The 26,991-nt window shown below is 36.3% G+C and overlaps 1 protein-coding gene across 8 annotated transcripts in view; it reads right to left on the reverse strand.

Moving 5' to 3' along the window:
* The window catches only part of Kansl1l (KAT8 regulatory NSL complex subunit 1 like), a 100,479-nt gene that overhangs the window by 21,493 nt on the left and 51,995 nt on the right, over positions 1 to 26,991 (reverse strand). For 7 of the 8 annotated variants that reach the window (XM_060368552.1, XM_060368550.1, XM_021655693.2 and 4 more), the window contains exon 6: positions 24,565 to 24,769. In XM_060368552.1, the coding sequence (XP_060224535.1) occupies positions 24,565 to 24,769 (205 nt within the window). The remainder of the gene's footprint in view (positions 1 to 24,564; positions 24,770 to 26,991) is intronic. The other variant, XM_060368549.1, reaches the window with a different exon arrangement.

The following is a 26,991-nucleotide window of genomic DNA, read 5'->3' on the forward strand; positions in this document are numbered from 1 at the left end:
CTTGTTTATTTTTAAGGCAGTGTTTAACCTGATGCTGACCAGCAAGACCCAGCCTCCTCGTCTCTTCTTCCAGCGTGTGCCACCATGCTTGGCTTTTTATGTGGGTGCTGGAGATCTGAACTTGTGTCTTCAATCTTGTAGAGCAAGTACCTTACTGAGGCCCTTATTTACTTTTTTGTGGTTTTCTCATAGAGTCCTAGATTCCAATTGTCTTTTTCAATATAATATAAATTACTTTGTTTTGTCACAAAACTCTAGGGTATCAAAATACTTTAATCCCATTTACTCTTTTTCTTGCTGTGTAACATTGTTCGACAAATTTTTGCCTAACAAATTATTTTTACATGAAACACTCATGTTATAATCTCAATGGTATTTTTTATAGACATAAAATTCTATAATGACTTTCTCTCTCAGTACTTTTTGTTTTTTGTTTTTTTTTGTATTTTTATTAATTACAGTTTATTCCCTTTGTATCCCCCTGTAGCTCCTTCCCTCCTCCCCCTCTCTCAGTGTCTTAAGGAAACTTTCTTCTGGCTTCCATTGTTTCTGCTGAATGGTTAGCTCTAGAGTCTAGGTTACCAGTGCTCTCATTTCAAGGTAATAGATCAGGCTACTGCTAATAAATTTTCTGTCTTCATTCCTTTTGTTTTTAAAGCATGTTTTTCATAATGTGTGACCTTAGTCTCCTTGAGCTGCTATAACTAACTAGTGTAGACAAGATAGCTTGTAAACCATAGAATATTCCAGAGGCAGAAAAGTCTTAAATGACAGTGCTGACAGATTCTATGTCTGTTGCTGGCCTACTTTCCTCTATCATAGATGTATTTTATCTGAACGTCATATAGCATACGTGGGGTACAGCTGTCTGGAATTAACCTGCCAGGTCACTATTTTCATTCTCCGGGGCTCTACTTGTTATCTAATCACTTACCAGAGGCCAGAGCGCTAAATATCACATGGAAAACAATGAGGGTCAGATATATGAGTTTGGGGAACCACATTCTTTGGAATTCCACAGTGGCTATCCAAGAAAAGTTTATGTCTTGAGCACTTACAAAATATTCATTCTCTCCTCCAAAGTTTTACCTCACTCCAAGCATTAACTCAAAAGTCCAGCATCTCATCTAATATATATATATATATATATATATCAAGTACAATTAAGACTCAAGATTCAATTCACCCTTTGGTAAATTACTTGTCAGCTGTGGACCCAACACATATACTTCAAAAATAAACAGAGAGGAACAGGACATACATTCTCATCTGTCCACCCAAAAGAAGAAAATACTTGTGCAGAAACAGCTTCAAAATATAAGAAACAACAACATAACACCCTGAAAGAATTAAAAAGTACAATAGAGTGCTTTGTACTTATTGCTGAGAGATGTGGAAAGTAAAATATCTGCAAGGATATAAATGTGTCCATCAGTACTACTAACTCAGTGAAGCTAGTTAGCATTTAATTAAAAGTCCATCCACATCAACAAATCATACTCCTTGACGTGTACACTGAACATTCATATCAAATCTCAAATTTAAAAGGCCTAACGGGAGGGCTGAGGTTGAGAGCATTGGTTGCTCTTGCAAAGGACCTGGCTTTGGTTTGCTTTCCAGCACTGACTTGGTGGCACACAGTCATCTATGACTTCAGTTTCAGGGATCACATACTGGCATCTGGCCACTGTAAGCACTGAAGGCACATGGCACACACACATGCAGGCAAAGCACTCATGCATTTAAAAAATCTAAAAGGCCTGACTGAAATAATACAGAACTTTTTTAATCACAAGAAAAATTTGAGCTAATAATACTGTGATATTTGGAAATTCTAAGTCTAGGATCAACGAAAAAAAAAATCACAAAAAGAATACAAAGAACCTAGAAAAAGAAAAGGACTTAAGCCTCAAGTAGGCAATATGAGCCATGCTAATCTGACATTCCCATTAGATTGGTAAAAATTAAAAGCACTGATTATCTTGTGTGTTGGCATATGAACACTCAGGTGGTTAGAATATTTCTGATGGCAATGTAAAATACTATCCAAAAATGATGACACAAACAGATGTACAATACTACATTCGCAGCTTTTATTAATATAGTACTAAGTCAGCAGCAACCCAAATGGCCAATAGCAAAGAAATTATGATAGTCACACAGTGTAAAGTTTATATTTTATGACCTTTTTCCCTCTTTAGTCCCTCTTTTCTTTCATGCCCCTTAGAATCATTTTACTATATTTTACCTCAATTGCTTTATTTTTTTTCTTTATTACAGAACACATTGTAAAAGAAATATTTGAATCTCTTTTTATGGAATTGTCCTATACTCATTCTAGTTCTATTTGTCTATACTGGAGCCATTACCAAGTATATATTACTGTAAGTCACATCACTCATTCACCCTCTTCCCTTTTTAAATGTACACTAGCAATTCATAAGTTTTTGTCATCATACATATCAATAAGTTACTGAATTTCAAAAATATCTAGCTAAGTTTTATTGAGATCACCTTCAATTTAGATGATAAACTGTGTTTTAGGAAGATATTTTACAAACTAAAACTTTTCATGTTTCTTTGAAAGAGAAAACTTACAGTCTCCTTTTGGAGACATACTTTGCTTTTTAAAAATATGTATTTAAATGGTTCTTACATGGTAATTGGTTTAGTTTTAATAATCTGTTGATGCAATTACACTTCCTACAGAATTAACATCATAATCATCATAACTTAGTTTTGCTCCTAAATTCAGAGTAATTGTTCCTTCAGAACTTCCACTGTCATCTGGCACCTAAAGTAATCAGTTTCAATGGTAGTGCCATTCTTAACCATTGTAGGCCATACGTTGTTTTGCTAACTTTGCTTCCTTTTTAGAAGCTTTAAGATCTTATATGTATTAATAAATTTAATGAGAATCTGTTTAGGTATGGGTTATTAACTTACTTTAGTTGATAACACTGACTAGTTAATAGACTTGTTCAAACTAATTATATGCCTTTTTCTCAAGTGTCAGAAATAGCTAGATAATTCCCTTGGTCTTATATTCCAATTCATGTACAGACAGATAATCCCAATAATTTTATTTTTAAATTTTAAAGATTAAGTTTTGTTTTATGACTGTTTATTATAACAATCTGTTCTGGAAGTTATTTTAACTCTTTGCACCAAGGTCAGCTTTAGTCACTTGGTCTTTTTCTTTCTTTTCTTCCGAATTCTCTATTTCTCATTTTCATTCTATTATTTTCCAAGAAACAGTATTCATTAACATTTACACTTTGTCTTTTTCCCAACTGAGGGTAAAGCTCCATGAAGGTGGGAACCCTTCTATCTTCTTCACTATAGTACTCCAATGTCTAAGCACTGCGTGGCACGAGGTAGGTAATGTTTCTTACTAGAAGAGAGGGGAAGGAAGGGAAGAAGGACATATCAAGTACATTACTGTAAAAATCTAAATATTGTACTGATATACATGAAGATCTGTTTTCCCAATATAAGTCCTTCCTGAATGTCGCTTTATATGCATGTATGGAAGTTGTTACCTACCAGCTTCAACGCACTAGAAATTTGTGCTTTGTAAGTTTCATTCATGTTCATCAGAGCTGCGCTCTATTATGAAAGGAAGAATGAAAACATTTTTGTCCAGCATGTTTTTCCAAAACAAGTAATACTGGGCAAAAAGTAATAGTAAAAATAAATCAACAAAGAAATACGAGAAGAAAATGTAGCTGATATTGGGCAAGCATGACAGCAAATGTCACTCCTCATACCTTGCAAGAGCTAATATATAACACAGTGAATGCGCACAGGGAAAACACAAAACTTTGGACTATACAAGGCTTAAAAATACTACACAGATTTTGTGTTCTGAAGATATAACGTTTTCCATTCATAGCTCAGTGGAATTTATACAACTGTAAATCAAATGTGTGAAGTAAAGAATCATATTTGGTTCATTTTCTACCATGTTTTAATTCATGATTTTAGGTATACATTATTATCACTTATCTGAGACATTTTACAAAATGAGTTCAGCAGTACCATAATTGGTAATAACTTTTTTCCATTTCTCCTCTTCCAAAACTTTCCTTTATCATATTAAATCAGTTAAAGTAGCCATTCCTTTTACAAAACACTTCTTTGTATCAAGTCTTTTTCCTTGTAATCCAAGTCTGTATTACATCTACTATATTCTAATAGTTACTCATTTCTCTAGTGTCTCCCTATTGCAAACTGACCTTTTCAAAGGCATTGTAGTAACTGTTCAAAACTAGTACTTACGACATTTCAGTTCCCCAAAACAAAGCTCATCACTCATTTCCCAAAATTACTCTCGTTCATTGAATCCTTATCATCATTCACACTTGATGAATACTTATATGACAGGCATTGGGTTGCATATCCTTTTAATGTTATTCATCTCAATGTGACTCTTTAAGGTATCCATACTGTTTTTCCTCTTTGATTACTCATACGGGGAACCTATGTTTTACAAAGCAGACCTCATTTGGAAGGTTGCTTAATAATGAAAATAGGTACAAGTTCCTTCTCTTTTTATACCCTTTTGCTTCAGAAAAGACTTCTCTTTTTATGAGGCTGGAGAGATGGCTTAGCAATTAGGAGTGCTTGATAGTCTTCTGATTTTGGTTTGCAGCACCCTTGTCACTTGACTTAAAAGCATCTGTCACTACAGGTCTTCATATCTGGCCCTGCTGGCTTCTCTAGACCCCCGCACTCATGTACACACACCTACATCTAGTTAAATAAAAGGTTTGTTTTCTCCATACTCTTGACTCTGGGATGCCCAGATGATTTGCTCTGTCTACAGAATGCACTGAAAGTTATATTTGTGGTTTATATCTTCCTTTATGCCTGTAGTCTTTGGGGCATTGTTCTAGGTGACATGAAAGGAAGCCATTAATGTAGGAAGTCACAAGGTAAATGGAGCTGAAGCAGCCAACTGTCATTACTATCTGCCAGAAGAATGAATGAAGCTAGCTTCCTACAGTGTGGCATAGAAGATTCGAGGAGTAGCTCTTTGGCAGAGTGTTTATCTATCCTGAGCCAAGCTAGAGTTTCATTCCCAGTGCTGCCTAAAGCTACAACTAGGATTTTGGTCCAGTATGTTTTCAAAAACACATATGTGGACCTTGAGCTTGTTTGGAGGTTCTAGCAGGGGAGCGCAGCTACTCGTATACCCTTGACCGAAGGACCAAAGACCAGTCCTCCTCTATTCAGGGAAGGTCGTCCTCTTCAACCAAGAGTGCAGCTTCGGGAGGGACGCACATGGAGCGGTGAGGGAGGAAGGGGACACCCGCCTAGCCAGCCAGATCAGCCGAATCAACCCTGGCGATCAATGGGGTGGAATTTTATGTAAGAAGTGGGAAATAGTAAGAGCTGGAGAGGACAGGGTCTCCATAAGGAGAGCAACAGAACAAGAAAATTTGAACATAGGGAACTTCCCAGAGACTCATAACCCAACCAAGGACTATTTATGGAGATAACCTAGAACCCCTGCACAGATGTGGCCCATGGCAGTTCAGTGTCCAAGTAGGTTACATAGTAATGGGAAGAGGGACTGCCTCTGACATAATCTGATTGGCCTGCTCTTTGATCACCTCCCCCTGATGGGGGAGCAGCCTTACCAGAACACAGTAGAGGACAATGCAGCCACTTTTTATGTGAACTGATAGACTAAGATCAGAAAGGAGAGGAGAACCTCCCCTATCAGTGGACTTGGGGAGTGGCATGCATGCAGAAAGGGGAGGGAGGGTGGGATCGGGAGGGGAGGAGGGAGGGGCTTATGGGGGGATGCAGAATGAATAAAGTCTAATTAATAAAAAATTAAAAAGAAAAAAAAACACATATGTGGAATGACCAAAATGTGCTACTCCCCTCTAGGAAATCATTTTCAATTCTTAGTTAAATTTAGTACCATCAAGATTGATCCACAATTACATAAGTCATATTTTCTAAAAGAAATAATATTATGCATGTAATAGATTTTAATTTCTCCAACTCATAAATTCCTTGGAATGCAGAACTGTTGCAATAAGGTATTCCTTTAACAAGATTACTTTTTATTATCTAAAGAAGATACACTTTATGGGATAAAGTAGATATGATGCACACATGAAGAAGAGCTGGTTTCCAAGTAGTAAACTACTATTACTTAAATGATACCTTTTATTTAATTGGATACCTCACATACTGGAATTAACACATTTCCTTTGTTAATATTATTCATTATTTGTTTCCTGCAAGGTAAAAGACTTATCTGAAACACTTGGGTTGAAATTTAGTTTGTGTGCCTCATTTCTCCAATAGTAATTTAAATTTGTATTAAACCATATTACTTTCAACTTTTTATAATTTTTTTCAACCAAAGGACAAACATGCCTATATTTATTTTAATTCTTAGTATATAAATGTAATTAATAGCTTTCCTTAAGGTAATATTCCATTTACTATTAGTAATTAAAATAAGAATGATTATCTGACCATAATGTTCTTCAGATCCCTTGATATTCTTTCTTGCCAGTTGCTATGCATCCTTTGCCCTACAAAGTTGGCATTTCAGCCTTAAGTACCAGGGAGCCACCCTACCTGGCAAAGGGTAGTCCCTGTAACACTGGAAAATAATAGACAGTTCTAGATTTCAAGGTAAATTTCTCAATATAGCGTACAACAGAATGCCAATTATTGCATCTTCTGTAATACATGGACTAGTTTTACAAATTTAAATCTTACCATTAAAATTTTTATATATGTGTAAGTAGAATCTAGGAAACTAAAGAGAGGTCATGAAAAGGAAAAACAACAACAACAAAAAATAACTGGCTTTAACGGAACAGCATAGGAAGATAATAGAACATTTGATGTGAAAAGTGGAAGGAAGAATCCTGGGAAGAAAGGATTTAGAGTTGTGATAGGGGAGAGGAGAATCATCCAAAACTAATTATCTATGGAAATGCCATAAGAGAACTTGTTTATATGATGATTAAAAATAAAGAAATAGGCGGTGGCTGATTAGGCACACAGCAGTTTACATAATATTCTATAACTAATTTTATTTAAATTAAGATATCAGCCGCTTTGGACCCAGAGAAGAGCATGTCTAATTGCATGCGGGTTGATGCCCCAGGTCCCGCCTCTGAGAAAAAGGTATTGGACGGGTCTGATGCTCTTTGGGTGGATGACACCTAAATGAACATCTGTACAAAGTCCCAATTTATTTCTAATATCAGAGATCAGACCTCTACTCTTGCCTGATGCGTCTAAAACAAAAAGGGGGAACTGTAGAGAGCTGCGGAATGCTATGCCTTAAAGATGGAGCTGGTTTCCGCCTTCCACCTTCCCGATGGTGAGTGCTCTCTGTCACGAACAACTCCACATTTGGCTAAGGCCGAGGATCTGGCTTGCTTCCATGTATGTGGACCTATCTGCATTGCCCCCGTGGCACGCCTGGGTTGGCTACCCAGAGGCTATTTAAGCTGTGGGCTGGCTTTCCCCGGGGTCCGAGGATTGTTCAATGTTCCTGAATAAACTGCATTGAAAAAAAAAAAAAAAAAGAAATAAAGTACCACTTGAAGTAAAAAAAAAAAAAGATATCTGTTATTTTTAAGATTTTATTTAAGAAACTTAAATGTTGAAACAAATAAATCAAGAAATTTATTGGAACAATAGAGTTGAGGTTATTTAATGTGTAACTGATTAAAGTAGATACAGTTGGCTGACAATATGGCTGGGAGGTACAGAAAGGCTCTTAGAGCCATGTTTGCAATCTCCTCTATTCACAAGTTACAGATTCTTACACTATAACATAAGGAATGTGACCTAGTCAGGATTTTTATAAATCAAACTTTATTTGTAGGAGCCTCATTTGTCTTCTATCATCTCTTGTAATATTTTCCATGCCCTTTAATGATGTTTCTCCATTTTTAAAAGGTATTTTAAATTTAATATATTTTAAATTAAAAGTATTTACTTTTAATATTTCCTTTCTCTTTCCTTTCTCCAACAACCCCCATCACAGTCTCAAATCAATGGCCTCATTTTTATTATTATTATTATTATTATTATATTTACACACACAAAAATGTAAGATTCCTGCTTGCCTATGCTATTTTAGTTCTCTTTTTTTTTTTCTTTCCTTTCATTTCTATGCAAACGTAACCAACTTATGTTATTAGTAGGTGACATTCTAACTAGTTCACCACTGGCAGTGTTGCTCTGAAAAATTAAATTTGCATTTTGAGGAGCTACTCTTGTCTAAATAATTAACACCCATATGAAGACTGTGGAATACTGAGAAACCATTTAAGAAGAGTTTTACATTTTTCATCAGTTCTAGCGCATAATCCACAAACCCAGTCATAAAAACAAACAAAAACAGTTCCAGTACACCTAACACTTAAAACTTGGAGTAAAGCCTAAAATTAAGATGGAGTATTATATATAAAATAGGCAGAACCATTCCCTTTTCGGTATTTATTCACAAAGAGTCATTAATAAGCCTTTAAGGCAAATTCATAGGGATTCTAAGAGGTAGTCCATCTCTCAATACTACTTCATAGCTTATCTCTTCATATGCTTGTGGTTTAGTAAAATAATCCAGTAGTACAAACCATAGTTTAAAATTTCTATTTTAATGCTTTTATTTCCTTTCTAAAGTGTGAGGTGATTAGGTTTATAAACTTTGTTTATATGACTAAAGGGCATTTTATATATTAATTAAATATGAATTAAGTAAAAACTAAAATACAGGAAAAAAATAGTATCTAAAATAAATATAGGTATGTTTGTCCTTTGGTTAAAGAAAATAGAAAAAGTTCTGGAGAACATTTTTGCATCTCATCCATGCCTGACAATGCATTTTCCTGGAGTTAAAGATACATCTGTACTATGGAAATGTCAGTATTTTTTAATTACATCTTAGCAAATTTAAAAATAATATAGGTTCTCCAGCAATAAACTAGTGTATCCCCATAAGAAATAAGCAGACAATAAATAACAATCTGCCTAGAGAACCCAAAGTTTCTGAGTTTAAAAATGGTATGGAGTCTTAACAACCGTTGACCTAATTTCCCAACTGATATGAAAAAACAACAACAACAAAAACTTAATACACAGTTTAGCTCACATGCTATACTCAAGCTGGTGAAGGTACTGTTAAAATAGCAATAACATTGCTAATTCTATACTTACATTCCTCTGAATACATGCATTCTTTAATTTTGTCTTGGGCCTTAATTCCTCCAAATGAAATAGTTTTATGGATATTACTTATGGAATAAATGTAGGCTGAGACATTAAGATAATGCCTGACATATTTTTTTCCTTTGTAATTGTGTATGAGGGCATGTCTGCTTGTTGGTGTGGTGCATGCATACAGGACCCCACAGAAGCCAAAAGAGGGCACTGGATTCCCTGGAACTGGAGTTAAGACTGTCTGAGTTAAGACTGACTCCACCAAGGACCATGTATGGATATAACCTAGAACCTCTGCTTGGATGAAGCCCATGGTAGCTCAGTAACCAATTGGTTTCCCATAGTAAAGGGAACAGGGACTATTTCTGACAGGAACTCAATGGCAGGCTCTTTGACCTCCCCACCCCTAAGGGATGAGCAGTCCTGCTAGGCCACAGAGGAGGACTTTGCAGCCAGTCCTGAAGATACCTAATAAAACAGGGTCGGATGAAAGGGGAGGAGGTCCTCCCCAATCAGTGGACTTGGAAAGGGGCAGGGTGGAGATGAGGGAGGGAGGAAGGGTTTGGGAGGGAATGAAGGAGGGGGATACAGCTGGGATACATACAGAGTTAATAAAATATAACTAAAAAAAAAAAAAAACGAAAAAAAAAAACACAAAAAAACTCTGTCTAAGGCAGATGCTGAAACTCATATCCAAACTCTGGGCAGAGTGCACTTATGAAAGAAGTGGGAGATAGTAAGACCTGGAGAGGACAGGAACTCCACAAGAAGAGCAACAGATCCAAAAAGTCTGGGCACAGGGTTCTTTTCTGAGACTGCTACTCCAGCCAAGGACCACTCATGGAGATGGCCTGGAACCCCTGCACAGAGGTAGCTTATGGCAGTTCAGTACCCAAGTGGGTTCCATAGTAAATGGGGACAGGGACTGTCTCTGACATGAACTCAGTAGCTGGCTCTTTGATCAACTCCCCCTGAGGAGTAACAGCCTTACCAGGCCACAAAGGAAGACAATGCAGCCACTCCTGATGAGACCTGATAGACTAGGACCAGATGGAAGGGGAGGACCTCCCTTATCAGTGGACTGGGGAGGGGCACAGATGGGGAAGAGGGAGGGAGGGGTTCCCTGGGGGCGGGAGGGATACAAAGTGAATAAAGTGTAATTAATAAAAATATATAGAATTAGGATTTTAGGTTTAAAGTGGTTTAAAAATGTAAATCATTGAGATCCAGAGGACCCACACTTGGTAGTTTCAAGTGTGGCTGCCTGAATCATGTCTTTTAGTATTTTTGACCTATAAACCCTCTCTAATTAAATCCCACATTAACTCTTATTGGTCCATATATTCATTATTTGTACTTTGGACCATAATGTAAGAAGTTTAATTATTTTAAAGAAACTGTCCAGAGTGAGATTATTGCCTCACTCAACCCTCCTCATCAGGGACGCTTCTTGCTGGAGGTAAGAATTAACTCAAAGACCCACAACTGGGCAGTGTGCAGAGAATGGGAGACTTTGGGGCACACATTGCCAAATGGGATGTCTTCATCAACGTCTTCCCCTCAAGGTTCATGGATCTATGCAGAAGAGGAGTCACAAGTGATGGAAAACCTGAAGAAAATAGTGTCTTCCAGATATGGCAGGACTAATGCAATACATGGATTCATAGAGACTATGGCAGCATGCACAAGACCTGCATGGGTTCATGCCAGAAGGTGTCCTTGCAGTGAGAGGGGAAGTATCCCAATTCTAACAAAACAATTTGCAATTGACAGCTGCTGGCAAAGGGAAAAGGAGTTTTCTCTAATGAAGTGTCACTAGTGTTCTAGTGCCCAGGAGTAATTGGACAACACAAAACTAACTCCATGGTTTGCTTTTCGGTTTTGGGGGGTGTACTTTTCTTGTTGTTTGTTTGTCTTGGCATAGTTTTGTCTTATTTTTGTTTGCTTTGATTTTTCTCTTTTGAAAGAATGAAAGAAAGGACAAAAAGTTGAGTGAGTAGGTAGATGGCAAAGATCTGGAATGAGTTAAAGGAAGAGAAAAACATGATCAAAATATATTGTATGAAAATGTTGTAAATAAAAGCTTTTAAAAAGAAAATCATGTGGAGGGCCTGAAGAGATGGATCAGTGATTAAAAACACATATTGCTCTTCCAGAAGACCTGAGTTCATTTCCTACCACCTGTAACAAGTGGCTCACAGCAACCTTTTAACTCTATCTCCAGGGCAATTTAAAACCCCTTGCTTCCATGGGCACCGTACTCATGTACATAACTACACAGACATACACACAAGAGAGAAAGAAATCATGTGGAAAGCACATGAAAAGAGGCCTAGAAACCAGCACTGTTCAGACCCCACAGAATTATCCAATTATTACTTAAAGTCAGAGTGACCTCAGGCAAGAGTATAAGAATCACTGCTTAGGTAATCTACGGCATCATGAAAGCTAATAGCTAATCGTTATAAGCCTGTGTGCTCTGGATTGGATGGTGTGCAACAATTTACTACAACAAGAAGGATGAACCATTCTGAAAGTGTGCCATGTGAGATATATCCAAGTTTACGACGGAAAGCTAAATGGCATGAATGACTTCTCACCTGTTTATATACCTGATAATCACCACCATGATCAAGATATGAATTATAAACATAATACCAAATCATCATAGTGCCATTTTTGTCCAACCTGACTCCTCTTTCACAATGCACTGAAATAACTGCATTATTTATTACCACAAATACATTTTACCAGAAAACCTTCCTGCTTTCCAGCTGTCAGATGGCAAACCATACTTGGCCTTCTTGGCCAACTGGCCTTCATAATTTTATGAGCCAACTCAAGCTAAATCTCTTTATCTGTTTCTCTCTAACACTTTTCTTCCTTTTTTCCCATTTTCCTACTGATCTGTTTCTCCACAAAACTCACAAATTATAAAAACTACCAGAGTCACTTTGTATACACACATATATATAAGTATATATTACTCCTAGTTAACTTTATGAGTTCCTGGGTCTCAGGAATAAATATATAGTGGAGACTTGTAGTTTTGAATTTATTTCTTTCATGAGTAAAGGCTTTTAACACATTCACTGGTGAGTAACTGGTATACGCTATTTTATGAAAGCTGTTCACGTCTCACGTTTTACTGAAAAATGTTTTATCTTCTGATAAAAAGGAATATACTACTACCCATTTTAACCATTATAGCCTATAAAAACTGTTTATGCAAATTTTAATTAGTCTCTCTTTTCTTGAAAACTATATGTAAAAATACATGTTAAATGTATATTCACTCTGGACTCAAACATTTATTATATATGTTATTTTATATAATACATATAACCATATGCACACAAAGGCAGGCATGGTGGCACACACTGCTAATCCCAGCACTTATGAGAAAAAGGCAGGGAGATCTCTGAGTTCCAGGCCCATCTGGTTTATATATTGAATTCCAGGACAAAATAGAGGCCCTATCTTAAACAAAACAAAAGTAAACTTAAAAACAAAACACCAACATATGCATACATATGTGTGCTGTGTATAACATGTTTCTACTCAATGTATACTGTCAGACTTAATGCCTTTGTTGTAAATACCGTTATCAAAGGCCAAATTAGTAATATTTTCTAGTTAGTGATATATTTATATATCTTTTTAAGAAATCACCTAGCTAGGAACATGAAGATATTTTCCTTTTTTTTTTTTTTCCTAAACACTTGTTTTCCTTGACATTTAGGCCCATCATTTACCTTCCTCTGTCTTGAAGGATAATTCAAGATTACAAAAGAGTATTACTATCTCGCCCATATTACATTTTTTGTCTGAAAAATTTAGGTCTTAAAATCTCTCATCATATCATCTCTTTTTCAGTGTGAACTGGGAATATTCCTGATGATACACAACTGTCAAAAACACTATGAGCCTCCTACATATTTTAATGAGATCGTGTCCCTAGACCAAAACGTTCTTTGAGAGTTCTGGACTGTTGGTCTTATCTATCCCTGGTTCCTGCTGAGATGACTGACTTACAAATTAAATGTCAATATCTCTGGGGAAAGTTTGCCCATACCTTGGCTCACACTGTGGCTTGTTATATATGGCTGCCCCCCTGAAGATGAGAAATTCCGACATTATTAGGTTCTAGGTCCCTTAAAAAAACAAACAAAACGTTCCTTACTCAATTACAGTTTACCAGAAGCAACCAGGAGAAAACTGACCACAAGTCTCCCCAGTTTGCTTAAGAACTTTTAGTAAATATCCAAATTCACTGCCATGTAGAAATTGGGCTGGCTGTATATTCCTGCAACCCGACCAGTGGGGACTGGGGGAAATACACAGGTCCTAGGTGTTTCTAAACCAGACAGCCTAGCCAAGAAGGTGAGCTTCCAGTATAGCAAGAGACCTTTTCTCAAGGAATTAAGATGGGTAGCAATAGAAGAGAATTGACGTTTATCCTATATTATATGGCTGTTACCCACTTATAAGTGAGTATATATCATATATGTCTTTCTGCTTCTGGGAATACCTCACACAGGATGATCTTTTCTAGTTCCCAACATTTGCCTGCAAATTTCATGATTTCCTGGTTTTTAATTACTGATTAATATTCCATTGTGTCCTAAAGAAGCTAAACAATAAGGAATGATGCTTAATCCTAATTCAGAAGGACAAACAGGATAGACATAGGAAGTGGGAGAAGACAAGGAAGAGCACAGGAGCCTTCCACAGAGAACCTCTGAAAGACTACCCACCAGGGAATCGAAGGAGATACTGAAACTCATAGCTAAACTTTGGGCAGAGTGCAGGAAACCTTATGGAAGAAGAGGGAGATAGAAAGATCCGGAGGATAGGAACTCTACAAGGAGAAAAATATAGCCAAAATACCTAGGCCCAGGGAGCCCTGCAGAGACCAATACTCCAAGTAAGGACCATGCATGGAGATGACCTAGACCCCTGTTCCAAGGAAGCCCACTGGCTGCTCAGTTTACAAGTGGATTCCCTAGTAAAGGGCACTCCACTATCAGGGGAGTAGGGAAAGGGCATAGTGGGAGAAGAGGGAGGGTTGGTGGGATTGGGAGGATCTGAGGGAGGGGGCTTCAGTGGGTATGCAAGGTGAATAAATTGTAAAAAATAAATAAATTTAAAAACAGAAGACATTTGGTATATTGTTCTGGCTTCTACAAGCATGTTTGCCCTCACATTCATGTGTAAGCACCACACACACACCTTTTACATTTTTCTAACAATATTCCAATAAAGCAACACAGATTTTTAAGATGTCAGCAGCCTTATCTTTTAATCCTCTGCACTTTCTGTACTCACAAGAATCTAGACTTTTTTTCCGTTATACACCTTACAGTAGTTCTTTACTTATTAACCAACTGGAAAGGAATTTCTATAGTTTTATGTGTTTGTTTTAGTACCATATGTATCTTGGAGCTGCCATAACAAAGATTGAGAGGTGGTGAAAAATCCCACATTCATTTTCTCATAATTATGGCATCCCAGCTGTCAGCAGGGCCAAATTTTCAAAGGTTCTAAGAGAAATACTTTTCTGCTTTTCCTCCTCCCAGGACTTGTATTATCCTTGACTTATGGTAGCATAACTCTGGTCCACCTCTTTTTCACAATGCCTCCGTCTGTCTTTAGTTTTCCAAATTCTACTTTCTCTTATAAAAATATGTATAACTAGCTTTAGGGCTCATCCTAAGTCCAAAATAAGTTCCTTATTAAATATGAATTTATTACTAAATAAATTGATAGCAATAATTATTTCAGCATATGCACATTATAAAGTAAAACAACTGAGTAGCTTAGCTCTATAGAGGATAGATGTCATATCAACATGTCTACAGGGTTATTTTCTTTTGAAGACCAAAAGGAAAAATAGTTCTGTGTAGTCTTCTGTTTAGTGCTGGGTCTTTATATTCTTTGATTCCAGATCAGTGGTTCTCAACATGTGGGTCGTAACCCCCACATGGGTTGCATTTTAGACATTTACAATTCATAGCAGTAGCAAAATTCCAGTTATAGAGTAGCAATGAAATAATTTTATGGTTAGGAGACCACTACAACATGAGGAATTGTATTAAATGGTCACATCATTAGGAAGGTTAAGAACCATTATTCTAAATAATTTTGAATTTACTTTTTACATGCCAATGTCATTTACCTTAGAAACATTTATCTGTGTCCAATTCCACCCTTTTTAAAAAGCACCAGTTGTATGGATGAGAGCCCATCATGGTTACCTCTGCAACAATCTATTTCCAAGTTAGATCACATCTTTAAGGATTAGAACTCCAACACAAGTGAGCTGTTCAGGTCACAATTTAACCTTTAGGTTAGACTCTTAGGTACCAGGAGTCAGGACATGAGCATCTTTTGGGATAAAAATCTCAGTATCAGTTGTCCAATTGTTTTAATCCCATCTCTGCTTCCATAGGTTTAAAACAAAACAAAACAAAGCAGTTAACTATCCTTCTATCTTTATGCTGATATAGTTAAGATGGGTCTTCCCTTGGCCTTTTCCAAGATTTGTTTTTGTCTTCTAAAGTTGGAATGTGTTTTAGATAATAGCTAGGTAAATGGACAGATGGTGGATAGGATGCATAGAGAGAGAGAGATTCAGGCGGACATTCTCCTGCTTTTTTACATGTTTGATTTGTTGCCATTATTTTCAGAAATTTCTTATTAGTTGCTTCAAATATTTCTTTTGTCCCATTCTTTTTCTCTTCTTACATTCTAGTACATATATGGCACATCATCTAAAACTGCCTCACAGTTCTTCAAGTTCTATTTCATTTTTAAGCTGCTTTTTCTTTTTTAATTGTTCCTGAGGTTTCAATAATCTGTCCTTTGGATTGTTATCTTTCCTTGGCCGTGTCCAGCCTGCCGATGAGCTCACCAATGGCAGACTTAATTTATACTGTTTTTAGTTTATAGCATAACTTTTGGTTCCTCTTGATTTTCCACCTGTTTGCATTGCAAAACTATTATGTTTTCTGCTTTGTGTAGTACATACCCTCATATAGCACTCTAAGATTTCTCCGTATGACAGTCTGTAAAGCTTAAGATTACATCTAATAATTGTCTATTTGGTGTGTGTTCTTCCTAATGTGCCTTGCATATTTTTTGATATACCATGTAATAGGTATTACTGTCTGCAATATAAGCTAAAAGTACTTGCTTTTGCTATAGGTGTCAGATACTTTGCAGTATCATTTTATTAGTATATATTCCTTGTAAAAATGGTTAATTATGACATTCTATGTACATATGAGACACTCTTTGATCTTACCAATTTCTTTTACCCTCTCCTATTCCCATTCCCGATTCCAACTGATCTCCTTTTGCTTCTCAAATAGTTTGTTTTCAAGTTGTTTATTTTTTTAATTAAAAACTCTAGATTCTGTAAGAGAAAACAGGGGACTCTTTATCTTTTGTGCCTGTTTTATTTACTTAACATGATGATATCTAGTTCCATCCATTTTCCAGACAATTATATAATTTGCTTCATTATGACTGAATAAAGCTATCTGTGAGAGCTCTCATGTGAGAGCATACGTGTGCATGTGTGTGTGTGTATGTGTATTCTCTTTGTCCATTAACCTATGGAAAGATAGGTTGATGAAATTACTTGGATAAGCAGAGATATAGTTTTCTTAGCAGCATGCTGACTTGGATTTCTTCATGTAATGCCTAAGAGTGTATAGTAGAACATGATATTATGTTATTTTTAGTTTTTTGAGCACTATCCAATATTGATTTTCATGGTGGTGGCATTAGTTTATATTCCACTAATGATATATGTAAGCTGCTTAGTCATCTATATTTGCCAGAATTTCTGTTCCTGAGTATTCTGATGATTGCCATTGTGACTAAGGTGAGATGGGAATGTTCAATTCTGATTTGCATTTTCCTGATGCCTAAGGATGCTGACCATTTTCCTACATATTTATTGGCCAATTGTACTTCTTTTAAGAACTGAATGTACAATTCATTCGCCCATTTATTGACTGGATGGTGGGAGAGGATTTGATGCTCTGTTTTGTGAGCTCTTTATATATATTCTGAGTTAGTTTTTTATTTTGTTTTGTTTTTTTCTTGAGACATGGTCTAATTATGTAGCCCTTTCTGGCCACATGTGAACCAGTTTTCACAGTACCATTTGTTAAAGATGTATTTTCTATAAATTTTGTTTTGAACTGCTCTTGAAAATAAGATGTCTTTAGCTGTATGGGTCCATTTCTTGGTCTTCTCTTCCTCCCCAGTGGTATATATTCTGGTTTTATTCCAGTGTTTACCTGAGTCTTTGGCAGCATGACTCTGTTCTATAATTTGAAATCAGGTATTTGATACTTCTAACATTGTTCTTTTTGTTTAGAACTGCTTTGGCTTTTGGAGATCCATTTAGTTATAGAATTACTCTTTCTGTAAAGAACGTCACTGAAATTTTGATAAGGACTGCATTGGATCTAGAAAGAACTTTGAGTAGTATACACAGTTTTACAATGTTAACTCTCTTGATCAATGAGCATAGGATGTCTTCCCAAGTTCCACAATATTTCTTGGTTTCTTTCATCAGTTTTTAAAAATTTGTTCATTTTTTATTAATTGCAGTTTGTTCACTTTGTATCCCAGCTGTCTCCCAGTCCCACCCTGCCTCCTTCATCTCCTCCCATGACCCTCCCCAAGTCCACTGATACGGGAGGTCCTCTTCCCCTTTCATCTGACTCTAGTCTATCAAGTCTCATCAGGACTGGCTGCATTGTCTTCCTCTGAGGCCTGGTAAAGCTGTACCCTCCTCAGGGGAAGATGATCAAAGAGCCAGCCTCTGAGTTCATGTCAGAGAGAGTCCCTGGTTTGTGTGTTTGTGTGTGTGTGTGTGTTTGTTACAATTTTTATTTTAGCTCTCTCCCACTTCTATGGTTAGGACTGCTTCTTTAGTTTTGTATTTGAGGCTAATGTGAAAGGGATTATTTTCCTGATTTTCTTCTCAGCATGACTGTGATTATATATTGAAAAATAACAACATTTTATATGTTGACTTTCTGTAACATCTCCACTATGTGTTGAAAATGTTTATCATATCTAAATATTCCATGGGGTAGTTTTTATCAAGGTTTTTAAAGTATAATATCAAAATTTTTGCAAATAAGATTGAATTACTAGTTCAATAGTTCTCCTATTTTTAGGTTGTATACATTTCATTTTTTCCCATGCTGTGTTGATCTAGATAAAAATACCAGTGATGTATTAGATAAGAATGGAGAGAGTGGATATCTTTGCCCTGGTTTTCATTTTAGGGAAAATACTTTTATTTTTCTCCACTTTTGATATTTTTGGCTATACATTTGTTATGCGTGTGCATGTGCCTGTGCATGTGGTTCACCACAAACAAGCTGGTTTCATTCCAGAGATTTAGGAATGGTTTAACATAAGCTAATTATATTACATTACATGTATAAAACTCGATATAAATTGCATGATTGTCTCAATAGATACAGAAAAAGCCTTAGACCAAATTCAACATCTTTTTTAATAAAAGCCCTGAAATGAGGAAAAACATAGCATAATTCCCTCTCTATCTAAGGATAGATGGATAGAGAGAGAGAGAGAGAGAGAGAGAGAGAGAGAGACAGATGATACATAGATGGATAGATAGATGATAGATAGATAAATAATTTTCAGATGCCTTTCAGCTTTTCAAGCTTTTGTTGGGAGGACAGGTCTAATGTTTTCTGATGGAAATGCCTTTGGAAGTATCTTGGTATTTTTCTCTAGTAGCATTTTGTTATTTGTTTTTGTTTTGCTGTGTTTGGCATTTGGTTTTCATTTTCATATATCCTTGCTATGTTACCCTTCATGTATTCTCAACATACTACAAACTCAAAAGTGACCAAACTCCACCTGTTTCAATTTCCTAAGTGCTAGGATAACAGGTATGTGACACCACACATAGCTTTCTCAAGCATTTAATATTCTTCTTTGTTCTATTTGCATTTAACTATGATATGACAGGGGGAGCTTCTAGTCTTGCCGTATTTCTTTTTTTTTTTTTTTTCTTTGTGTAAGAAGAGCCCCTGTCCTGGACTCACTTTTGTAGACCAGGCTGGCTTCAAACCCACAGAGATCCACCTGTCGCTTCATCCCTGAGTGCTGGGATTAAAGGCATGTGCCTCCTCTTTATTAGGAATTTTTTTTTCTGCTGTTTTATTATTATTATTTATAATTTATTAATTTTGTATCCCAGCTATAGCCCCCTCCTTCATCTCCTCCCAGTCCCACTCTCCCTCTGTCTCCCCGCACCACGTCCCTTCTCCTAGTCCACTGATAAGGGAGGTCCTCCTCCCCTACTCTCTGACCCTAGTCCATCAGATCTCATCAGGACTGTCTGGATTCTTTCTCTGTGGCCTAGTATGACCACCTCACCAGGGGGAGGTAATCAAAGAGTAGACAACCGAGTTCATGCCAGTGACTTCCCCTGCTCTCCTTACTAACAACTCCCATGGAGACTGAGCTGCCCATGGGTTACATCTGAGCAGTTGAGTCTAGGTCCTCTCCATGTATGGTCTTTGGTTGGAGTATCAGTCTCAGAAAAGACCCCTGGGCTCAGATTTTTTTTTTTTTTTTTGGTTCTTTTGCTCTCCTTGTGGAGCTCCTGTCCCCTCTAGGTCCTTCTATCTTCCTCTTCTTTCATAAGACTCCCTGCACTCTGCTTATATGGCTATGAGTCTCAGCCTCTGCTTGGATACCTGATGGGTATAGTGTTTCAGAGGTCCTCTGTGATAGGCTCCTGTCCTATTCCCTGTTTTCTCCTACTTCCAATGTCTATCCTGTTTGCCCTTCTGAATGAGGCTTAAGCATCTTCTCTAGGGTCCTCCTTGTTGTTCAGCTTCTTTAAGACCATAGGTTTTATATTGTTTAGCCTATATTATATAGCTAATATCCACTTATAAGTGAGTATATACCATGAGTGTCTTTCTGTTTCTGGGTTACCTCAATCAGGATGATCTTTTCTAGTTCCATCCATTTCCCTACAAATTTCATGATCCTTGCTTTTAATTGCTGAGTAGTATTCCATTGTGCAAATGTACCACAATTTCTGTATCCATTCTTCAGTTCAAGGACATGTAGGTTGTTTCCAGATTTTATAAACAGAGTTGAGCAAATGTCCTTGTTGTATGGTTGAACATCTTTTAGATATATGCCCAGGAAGTGGTATAGCTGGATCTTGAGGTAGTGCTATTCCTAATTATCTAAGAAAGCGCCAGAGTGATTTCCAAAGTGGTTGTACAAGTTTACATTCCTACCAGCAATGGAAGAGGGCTCCCCTTTCTCTACAACCTCCCCATTATATGTTGTCCCTTGAGTTTTTTCTCTTAGCCATTCTGATGGATGTAAGATAGAATCTCAGGGTTGTTTTGATTTGCATTTTCTGGATGACTAAGAACCTTGAACATTTCTTTGTTTCTCTGCCATTCGATATTCCTCTGTAAATGGGGTACAGAGGTAAACAGAATTCTCAACAGAAGAATATTAGGAATTCTTAATGCCTCCAATCCCTGTTTGTCTGTATCATTGGGTTTGAGAATCTTTCTGTTACTCTGTAATTGGATAGGTTTTCTATGCCTTTAGCTTCCAACTCAATTCCTCTATTACTTGTACACTTAGGTCTCTGGATTATGCCCCAAAGTTTCTCAAAGTCATGGGCATCGGTTTTGTTTCTGTTTCTTTAACTGTACTCTTGACTTTGTTTTTAAACCCTAGTGTTGTTTCTTTTGCTTTGACCTAGTCTATTGGTGGCCTAGTCTATTGGTTTCCATTGGTTTATTATTATTATTATTATTTATTGCTGTTATTATTTACTGTTTTGTTTAATTTCCATCTTTCTGCTAATTTCTAATCTATGTTGCAAACTTTTTATATCTAGGTCCTGAATTGATGTCCACACTTCAGTGACCTGCTTCTTCAGACCTTCCTTTTTAAAGTCATTGATCATGTTTAAAGTAGGCTTTTGAATTTTTTTCTTACATTGCAACTGTATCAGCATCTTTGGTTTTACCTATTGAGGAATTAAAGAGTCATACTGGCTAAATTTTTCATACTTCTCCAGTTTTATAGTGTGACTCAGGCATCTATTGAGATGTACATGTATTTTTTATTTTCTTTATATATTTTTGAGAGGGCAGTTTTCTCTTGGGCTTATTACTCTTTTAAGGAGATGAAGCAGAGATTAATAACAAAACAATTACTTGTTCAGATGTATTAAAATGCAAATGACTACTTAACCTACATCCTTAGTAAGATTATAAAAGGTCTCAGACCGTAATTATAAAAACATGGAAGTTTAAAAGTTACTGATGTCAAAGTTACTGCTAATGATAAGTTCTAAAAAGTAGAGATTTGGAAAGGGGTAAGAGAGAACGTGAACAAGAGTTAATAGTAAGAGCATGGAAAGCATAACAGAAAGTACAACAGAAATAAGACTAAAAATATAGACAAAATAACCATTATAGCAGACCAAGAGAAACAAAGCCAAGAAAAAAGAAAAAGCCAAAGAGAATTAAGTAGAAAACAATACATCGCCAGTATGTAAGGCTTCCACCTCCTGGGTCACTTCTGGTTCCCTTCAGATTCATCCTGTCTGCAGCTATACACTTGTCTTGTACAGGGCCTCTTTTAGCTTTGTAGTCAAGTGTGTGAAAAAGGAAGTATTCTTAATCTCGTGATTACATCTCACCTTTTAGTGTTATCTATGTCCATAAGCTATACATTTAATGTTCCCAATTTGCACACAAACAAAACACCTACTTCTCTTAAGGAAGAGACTACTGGTAATAAAAATGGAAAAGAAGAATCTTTGTTACAGAGAATGCCTAAACCCATTTCACATTGGTTCTTTTCCTCCTTACATGCTAGACCCATTATCCATCCCCTCTTAGCTTTAAGCTGTAAATAGGTGAGTCCATGAATGAATGGAGGTCCATTCAAAACTCTGCTTAGTGTACCATGTGGCTTCTGCATCTGGAAACAGACTGGAAGTTACCATCTTTCAATAGTTCAGGGTAGCAATTAGCCTGACAATCTCAAAAAAAAGAAACTAGCTTTTAAATTGCTCACTGTTTTAGACTAAAGACAGGACTAATATTGTCTACTTTCTTTGTATGCTGGAACTGAAACCATAGGTCCTGGAAATGCCCATAACAACATGATATTTAAGGATTCAAACATTACCCCCTGGTTGTTACAGAAGAGCTGATGATTAGCTAACTACTTCCTACATCCTCTTGACTACAAGGACACTTCCTGTGCCTCTTCATTGACTTGTTACTTCTCTCAATTGCAGTATATCAACCAGTGAGTATATAGAAATGTACTTATATATTTGTACCCTCAATTCTCTAAAGGACACAGAACTAATACCAGTCTAGATGCACAGCAGTTAGTTTATTATATGTATTAGCCACTAACATTTAATATCTCAGTGGGTGATTCCTAGAGTAGATTAGTTTCTTACAGAACAACAAAACAGTATCACATTCAGAAAATTCAACACTGGCTTTTTGTTTGTTTGCTTGCAGTGCTGAGGATGAAGCCAAAATACAGTTTATAGACAGTAGGCAGATGTTTCACCACTGAGCTATATCCCCAACCTCATAAGTATTTTTATTCATTCTATTAACCATACTTTAGTTCTCTCATTGTTCCAAGAAAACTGTCCCTCTGACAATATTCTGCTCTGGATCACACATTAGATTACTCTGTCATATTTCTCAATATCACAATTAACAATTCTTCATGACAATACATTGAGAACCTTTACGTATTCCAAGCCAGTTGTTTCTTAGTAGCATATTTCTAAACTTGGCTTTGTCTAATCATTACTCATGTTTAAACTAGAATTCTACCTCCCTGCCTAATACTGTATCTTTCTAATATGTTTTTCTGGCTTTGATAACGAGTAAAATAGATTCTGATTGTCTATAATAAAATTATTATAAACCCCTGACAACAGGCAGAAAAGGTAGTTGTACTTTTAAGTCTATACAGATATCCTGTCTACAGTCTCCTCCTCAACCTTGACCCCAGATTGTTATTAGTCAGTCACTCACTATTCTTGCTCAGTCATCTTTCATTTTATCATCCATTCTGCATTTATTAACACCCTGCCCTGTCTACATACATGTTTACCTGCCAGGCCATCTTTTCTATGTGTCATCAGTGTCGAGTCATGGGTTTTTGTTTTGTGTTGTTTTGCTTTGAGACACTTTCTTATCTGGCAATAAAGTCTTGAAACTCACTATATGACCTAGGATGTCCTTGAACTTTTCATCATCTTGCCTTTACATCCCAAATGCTGAGATTACAGGTATGTGTCACTATGCCCAGTTTTATGAAATTCTGGGCCTAAATCTTGGGTCTTTATGAATACTTGTCAAACACTCTTATAAAACATTCATAGAGCTTGTTTTCAACTCCCAGCATACTCATAATCCAGGCGCTCCAGAAGTAGAAACAGGAGGATCACTTTAAGATCATCCTTTACTACAAGAGCAAATTAAGGCTGTATAAGGTACATAAGACCCTGTTTCAGAAGGGAAGGAGAGAAAGAGGAAAGGATGGAGGAAAAAGAAGGGGGAGGGAGGGAGAATCAAGAAAGGAATAGAAGGGAGGGATGGAGGTAGGGACAGAAGGAAGGTAGAAAGCAAACAAGCAAGGAGGAAGGGAAGGAGTTAAAATGGTTGATACTCAAATATTCCACATTTGGCTAGAAGAAATGTATTCAGGCTAGCTCCTGCATCCTTTGGCATGACTGCATCATCATCTGTGGTTTAGTAATCCACACTAACCTTAAACCTTTGTTTACCTGAGCAAATATTTCTAACACAGATAATGTAGTACATTTCATTGTTACCCTTACCTGCATATTTTAAAAAATCACCTTGACATTTAATTTCCTTAAAAAAATTACTTTAATTTACTTACAAAACAGCAATATATATTTATTTTTTTAAACCAGGGGTGCAGTCATAATGGCTCAGTATAGAGTGCAGGCTTAGTATGCAGGGGCCATGTGAAGTCTCCAGCAGCAAAGAAAACAACAATTATTTCTTTAAAAAACAGAATAAGAGAAAATTCAGAGTATACAGAAAATACTGCTTTGTTTAAAAAATTATTAAATCCCAATTTTATTTTCACTATCTGTTATCTAATTTATAAACTATATTTTAAAGTTTTTTATATATAATTATTTTAAGTATCTGTGTATAACTCACATCCAGTAGTACTGAAAATATACTGGCAGTGAAATCTTTCTTCATGTTTTCCCAAATGCAGCCTTACCTGAGGAGTCCAGTAAAAAGTGGGACTCAATCTGTAGAGTTTTCTTTTATGGAAACTTTGAAGGGGCCTTGTTCGGGCAGCTGTACTCATGATAGCCAAGGATGGAGATTTCAATCTTGTCCTGTCTTTTCTCCTTTTCTTACTGTGCTTCTGATTAAGTAACCAGCTACTGGAGGAAGAGAGCTCATCTAAATTCTCTGAAGCACTGAAATGTATGAAATAATTGGAGATGGGGGTAAAATAAAATGAACAAAAAGACAGAAAACTATATGCAAATTTTCATGGTTTATTGTGATAGAAGAGTTTTCATTTTCAATTTTGTGATAACAATAGGTAAAATAATTGACATTAACAAAGAACTACATAGTAAAATATAAAATAATTTCTATTTTCTGCTGCAAAGTTAAATGTTAAATGTTAAAATGTTAAGTTAAAATGTTCTTTAGTATAAAATAATGTTCTTTACAAATCAATAATTAACATAGAACACAGTTTAACTATTTATGCCAGTTTCTTTTTGCATGTGGTTGAAGTACATCAAAAACAAATGCTTAAAAAGTACCAAGGTCTCCTCACTGCATCTTTCATTTCCTTAAATAAGCAAGTCTACTGCATACCAAATTTCAGTGAATTCTGAAACAGCTACAATCCTATTATAGTTTAAATTTTTTTTAAACTTATGATATATAAGTTACAACTATAAAATAATGAAATAAGCTATACATGGAAAATATAGTATTAAAATTACTCTTTATAACGAATTTTAACATTAATTTAAGGTTCTGTGAACTCAAGTTCCCAGGAAAGAAAAGAACATCTATTTTGAAGATTTTACAAACTGAATGACAGGTTACAACTTGATGATTATGTTGGAATGTTACAGCTCAAGAAAAAAGTATTTTTTGGGAGTGTCTTTATTCCTTTAACAGCAATTTGTGATCTATCTCTAAATCTGAACTATTTTTATTCTGAATCGCAGTAAAACCTTTAGACTAGATTAATAATTCAGGTATTAGCAGACCACCAGCTTCTACAACACAAACACTGAGGATGTCAAGAGAAAGCCCTGAAAGCCCCGAGATGCCCTGCTTGGCTGTGACTGGCCTACTTGAGTCTCCAGCCCTGTAATGGTGAGTGCTTTGATGTATGACTTTCTTTTGTTCATGAAAACATCCATGAATTGTTTCAACAGTGGAATATATCATTCAAGGCAACCCAAGTCTGTTTCTAGATGTAATTACTCTAGATGTAATAAACTGTGTCTTAGGAATTTTGGAGAGCTGTTTTATGTTGACACATTTAACTTCACTTATATTAGTATGTCACATATTTACATATACATAGTATAATATATATTATATATAATAAAATAAAGTAAAATATTTATGTGCTAATATAAATAAGCTTTTCACATACAACAGGTACCAATTTCAACTTTATGCAGACCAAGACAGGTTTACTTAATAGTCTAATACTAACAAGTGAATTGGAGATAGGCTAGGTAGACCCAGAAATAAAGTGACAAACTGCAAACTAGCTAAAGGGTGATACAACTGTAGTGGAGTACAGCAGAGCACTACATGACCACTCAAAACCTGCTGAACAACTGGGAACTCTCCTTTGCTTCATTATAATTACATCTCCATGTCATTAGCCTTGCAAATTTGCTTGCTTCTATTATGTATCTGACACCATGTAAAAAAACCCAACCAGGGCAGAGGGTTGGGTTAATTCTACACCAGGCCACCCCCCCCCCACAAACTACTTCCTCAAACTCCTTCCCTTTCCTCTACCTTAACTCAAGAATAATCCTCCCTTTCATTTTAAGTTTGGGCATAAAAGAAGCTATTGGAGATTTGGGATATATTTCTTTCTGAGAAGCCAGCTATTACTGTTTTACCATGTAACTCTGCCTTATAATAAACTTATTCTAAATTTCTTATGTATTTATTTCTTTAATGGTGACAAAGAACATGGAAACATTGACTCGAGGTCTCTATCTGGTCCCTTTATCTTTGATATACCCCATAAGCTCCACTTGGAAGGAATAATGCTATTATATGTGATGATAGTATTCAATATATAAGCTATAATAATGCTATTTGACTCAAGTACACTTGGCGCTTGCAGGTGAATATAAGACACAGTTCTTCTGATGGTTAGAGAAATAGCTCAGTCTGTAAAATACCTATTATAGAAGCACAAGTGCCTGAGTCTGGGTCCCTGGCATCCTTTCAGAAGCCAAGCACAGCAATGCCTCTGTTTTGTTTTTGTTTTATTTTTTGTTTTCATAACTTCAACACTGGAGCAGGGGACAGGCTTATCTGGAATCTAGAACTCAGTGAAATGGATGGACTCCAGGTTCAGTGAGACCTTGTCTCTGAAAATAAGGTGGAGAGTGCTTGAGAAAGACTCCCAGCTTCTACC

This window comes from Meriones unguiculatus, chromosome 15, assembly GCF_030254825.1.
Source record: "Meriones unguiculatus strain TT.TT164.6M chromosome 15, Bangor_MerUng_6.1, whole genome shotgun sequence".
NCBI lineage: Eukaryota > Metazoa > Chordata > Mammalia > Rodentia > Muridae > Meriones > Meriones unguiculatus.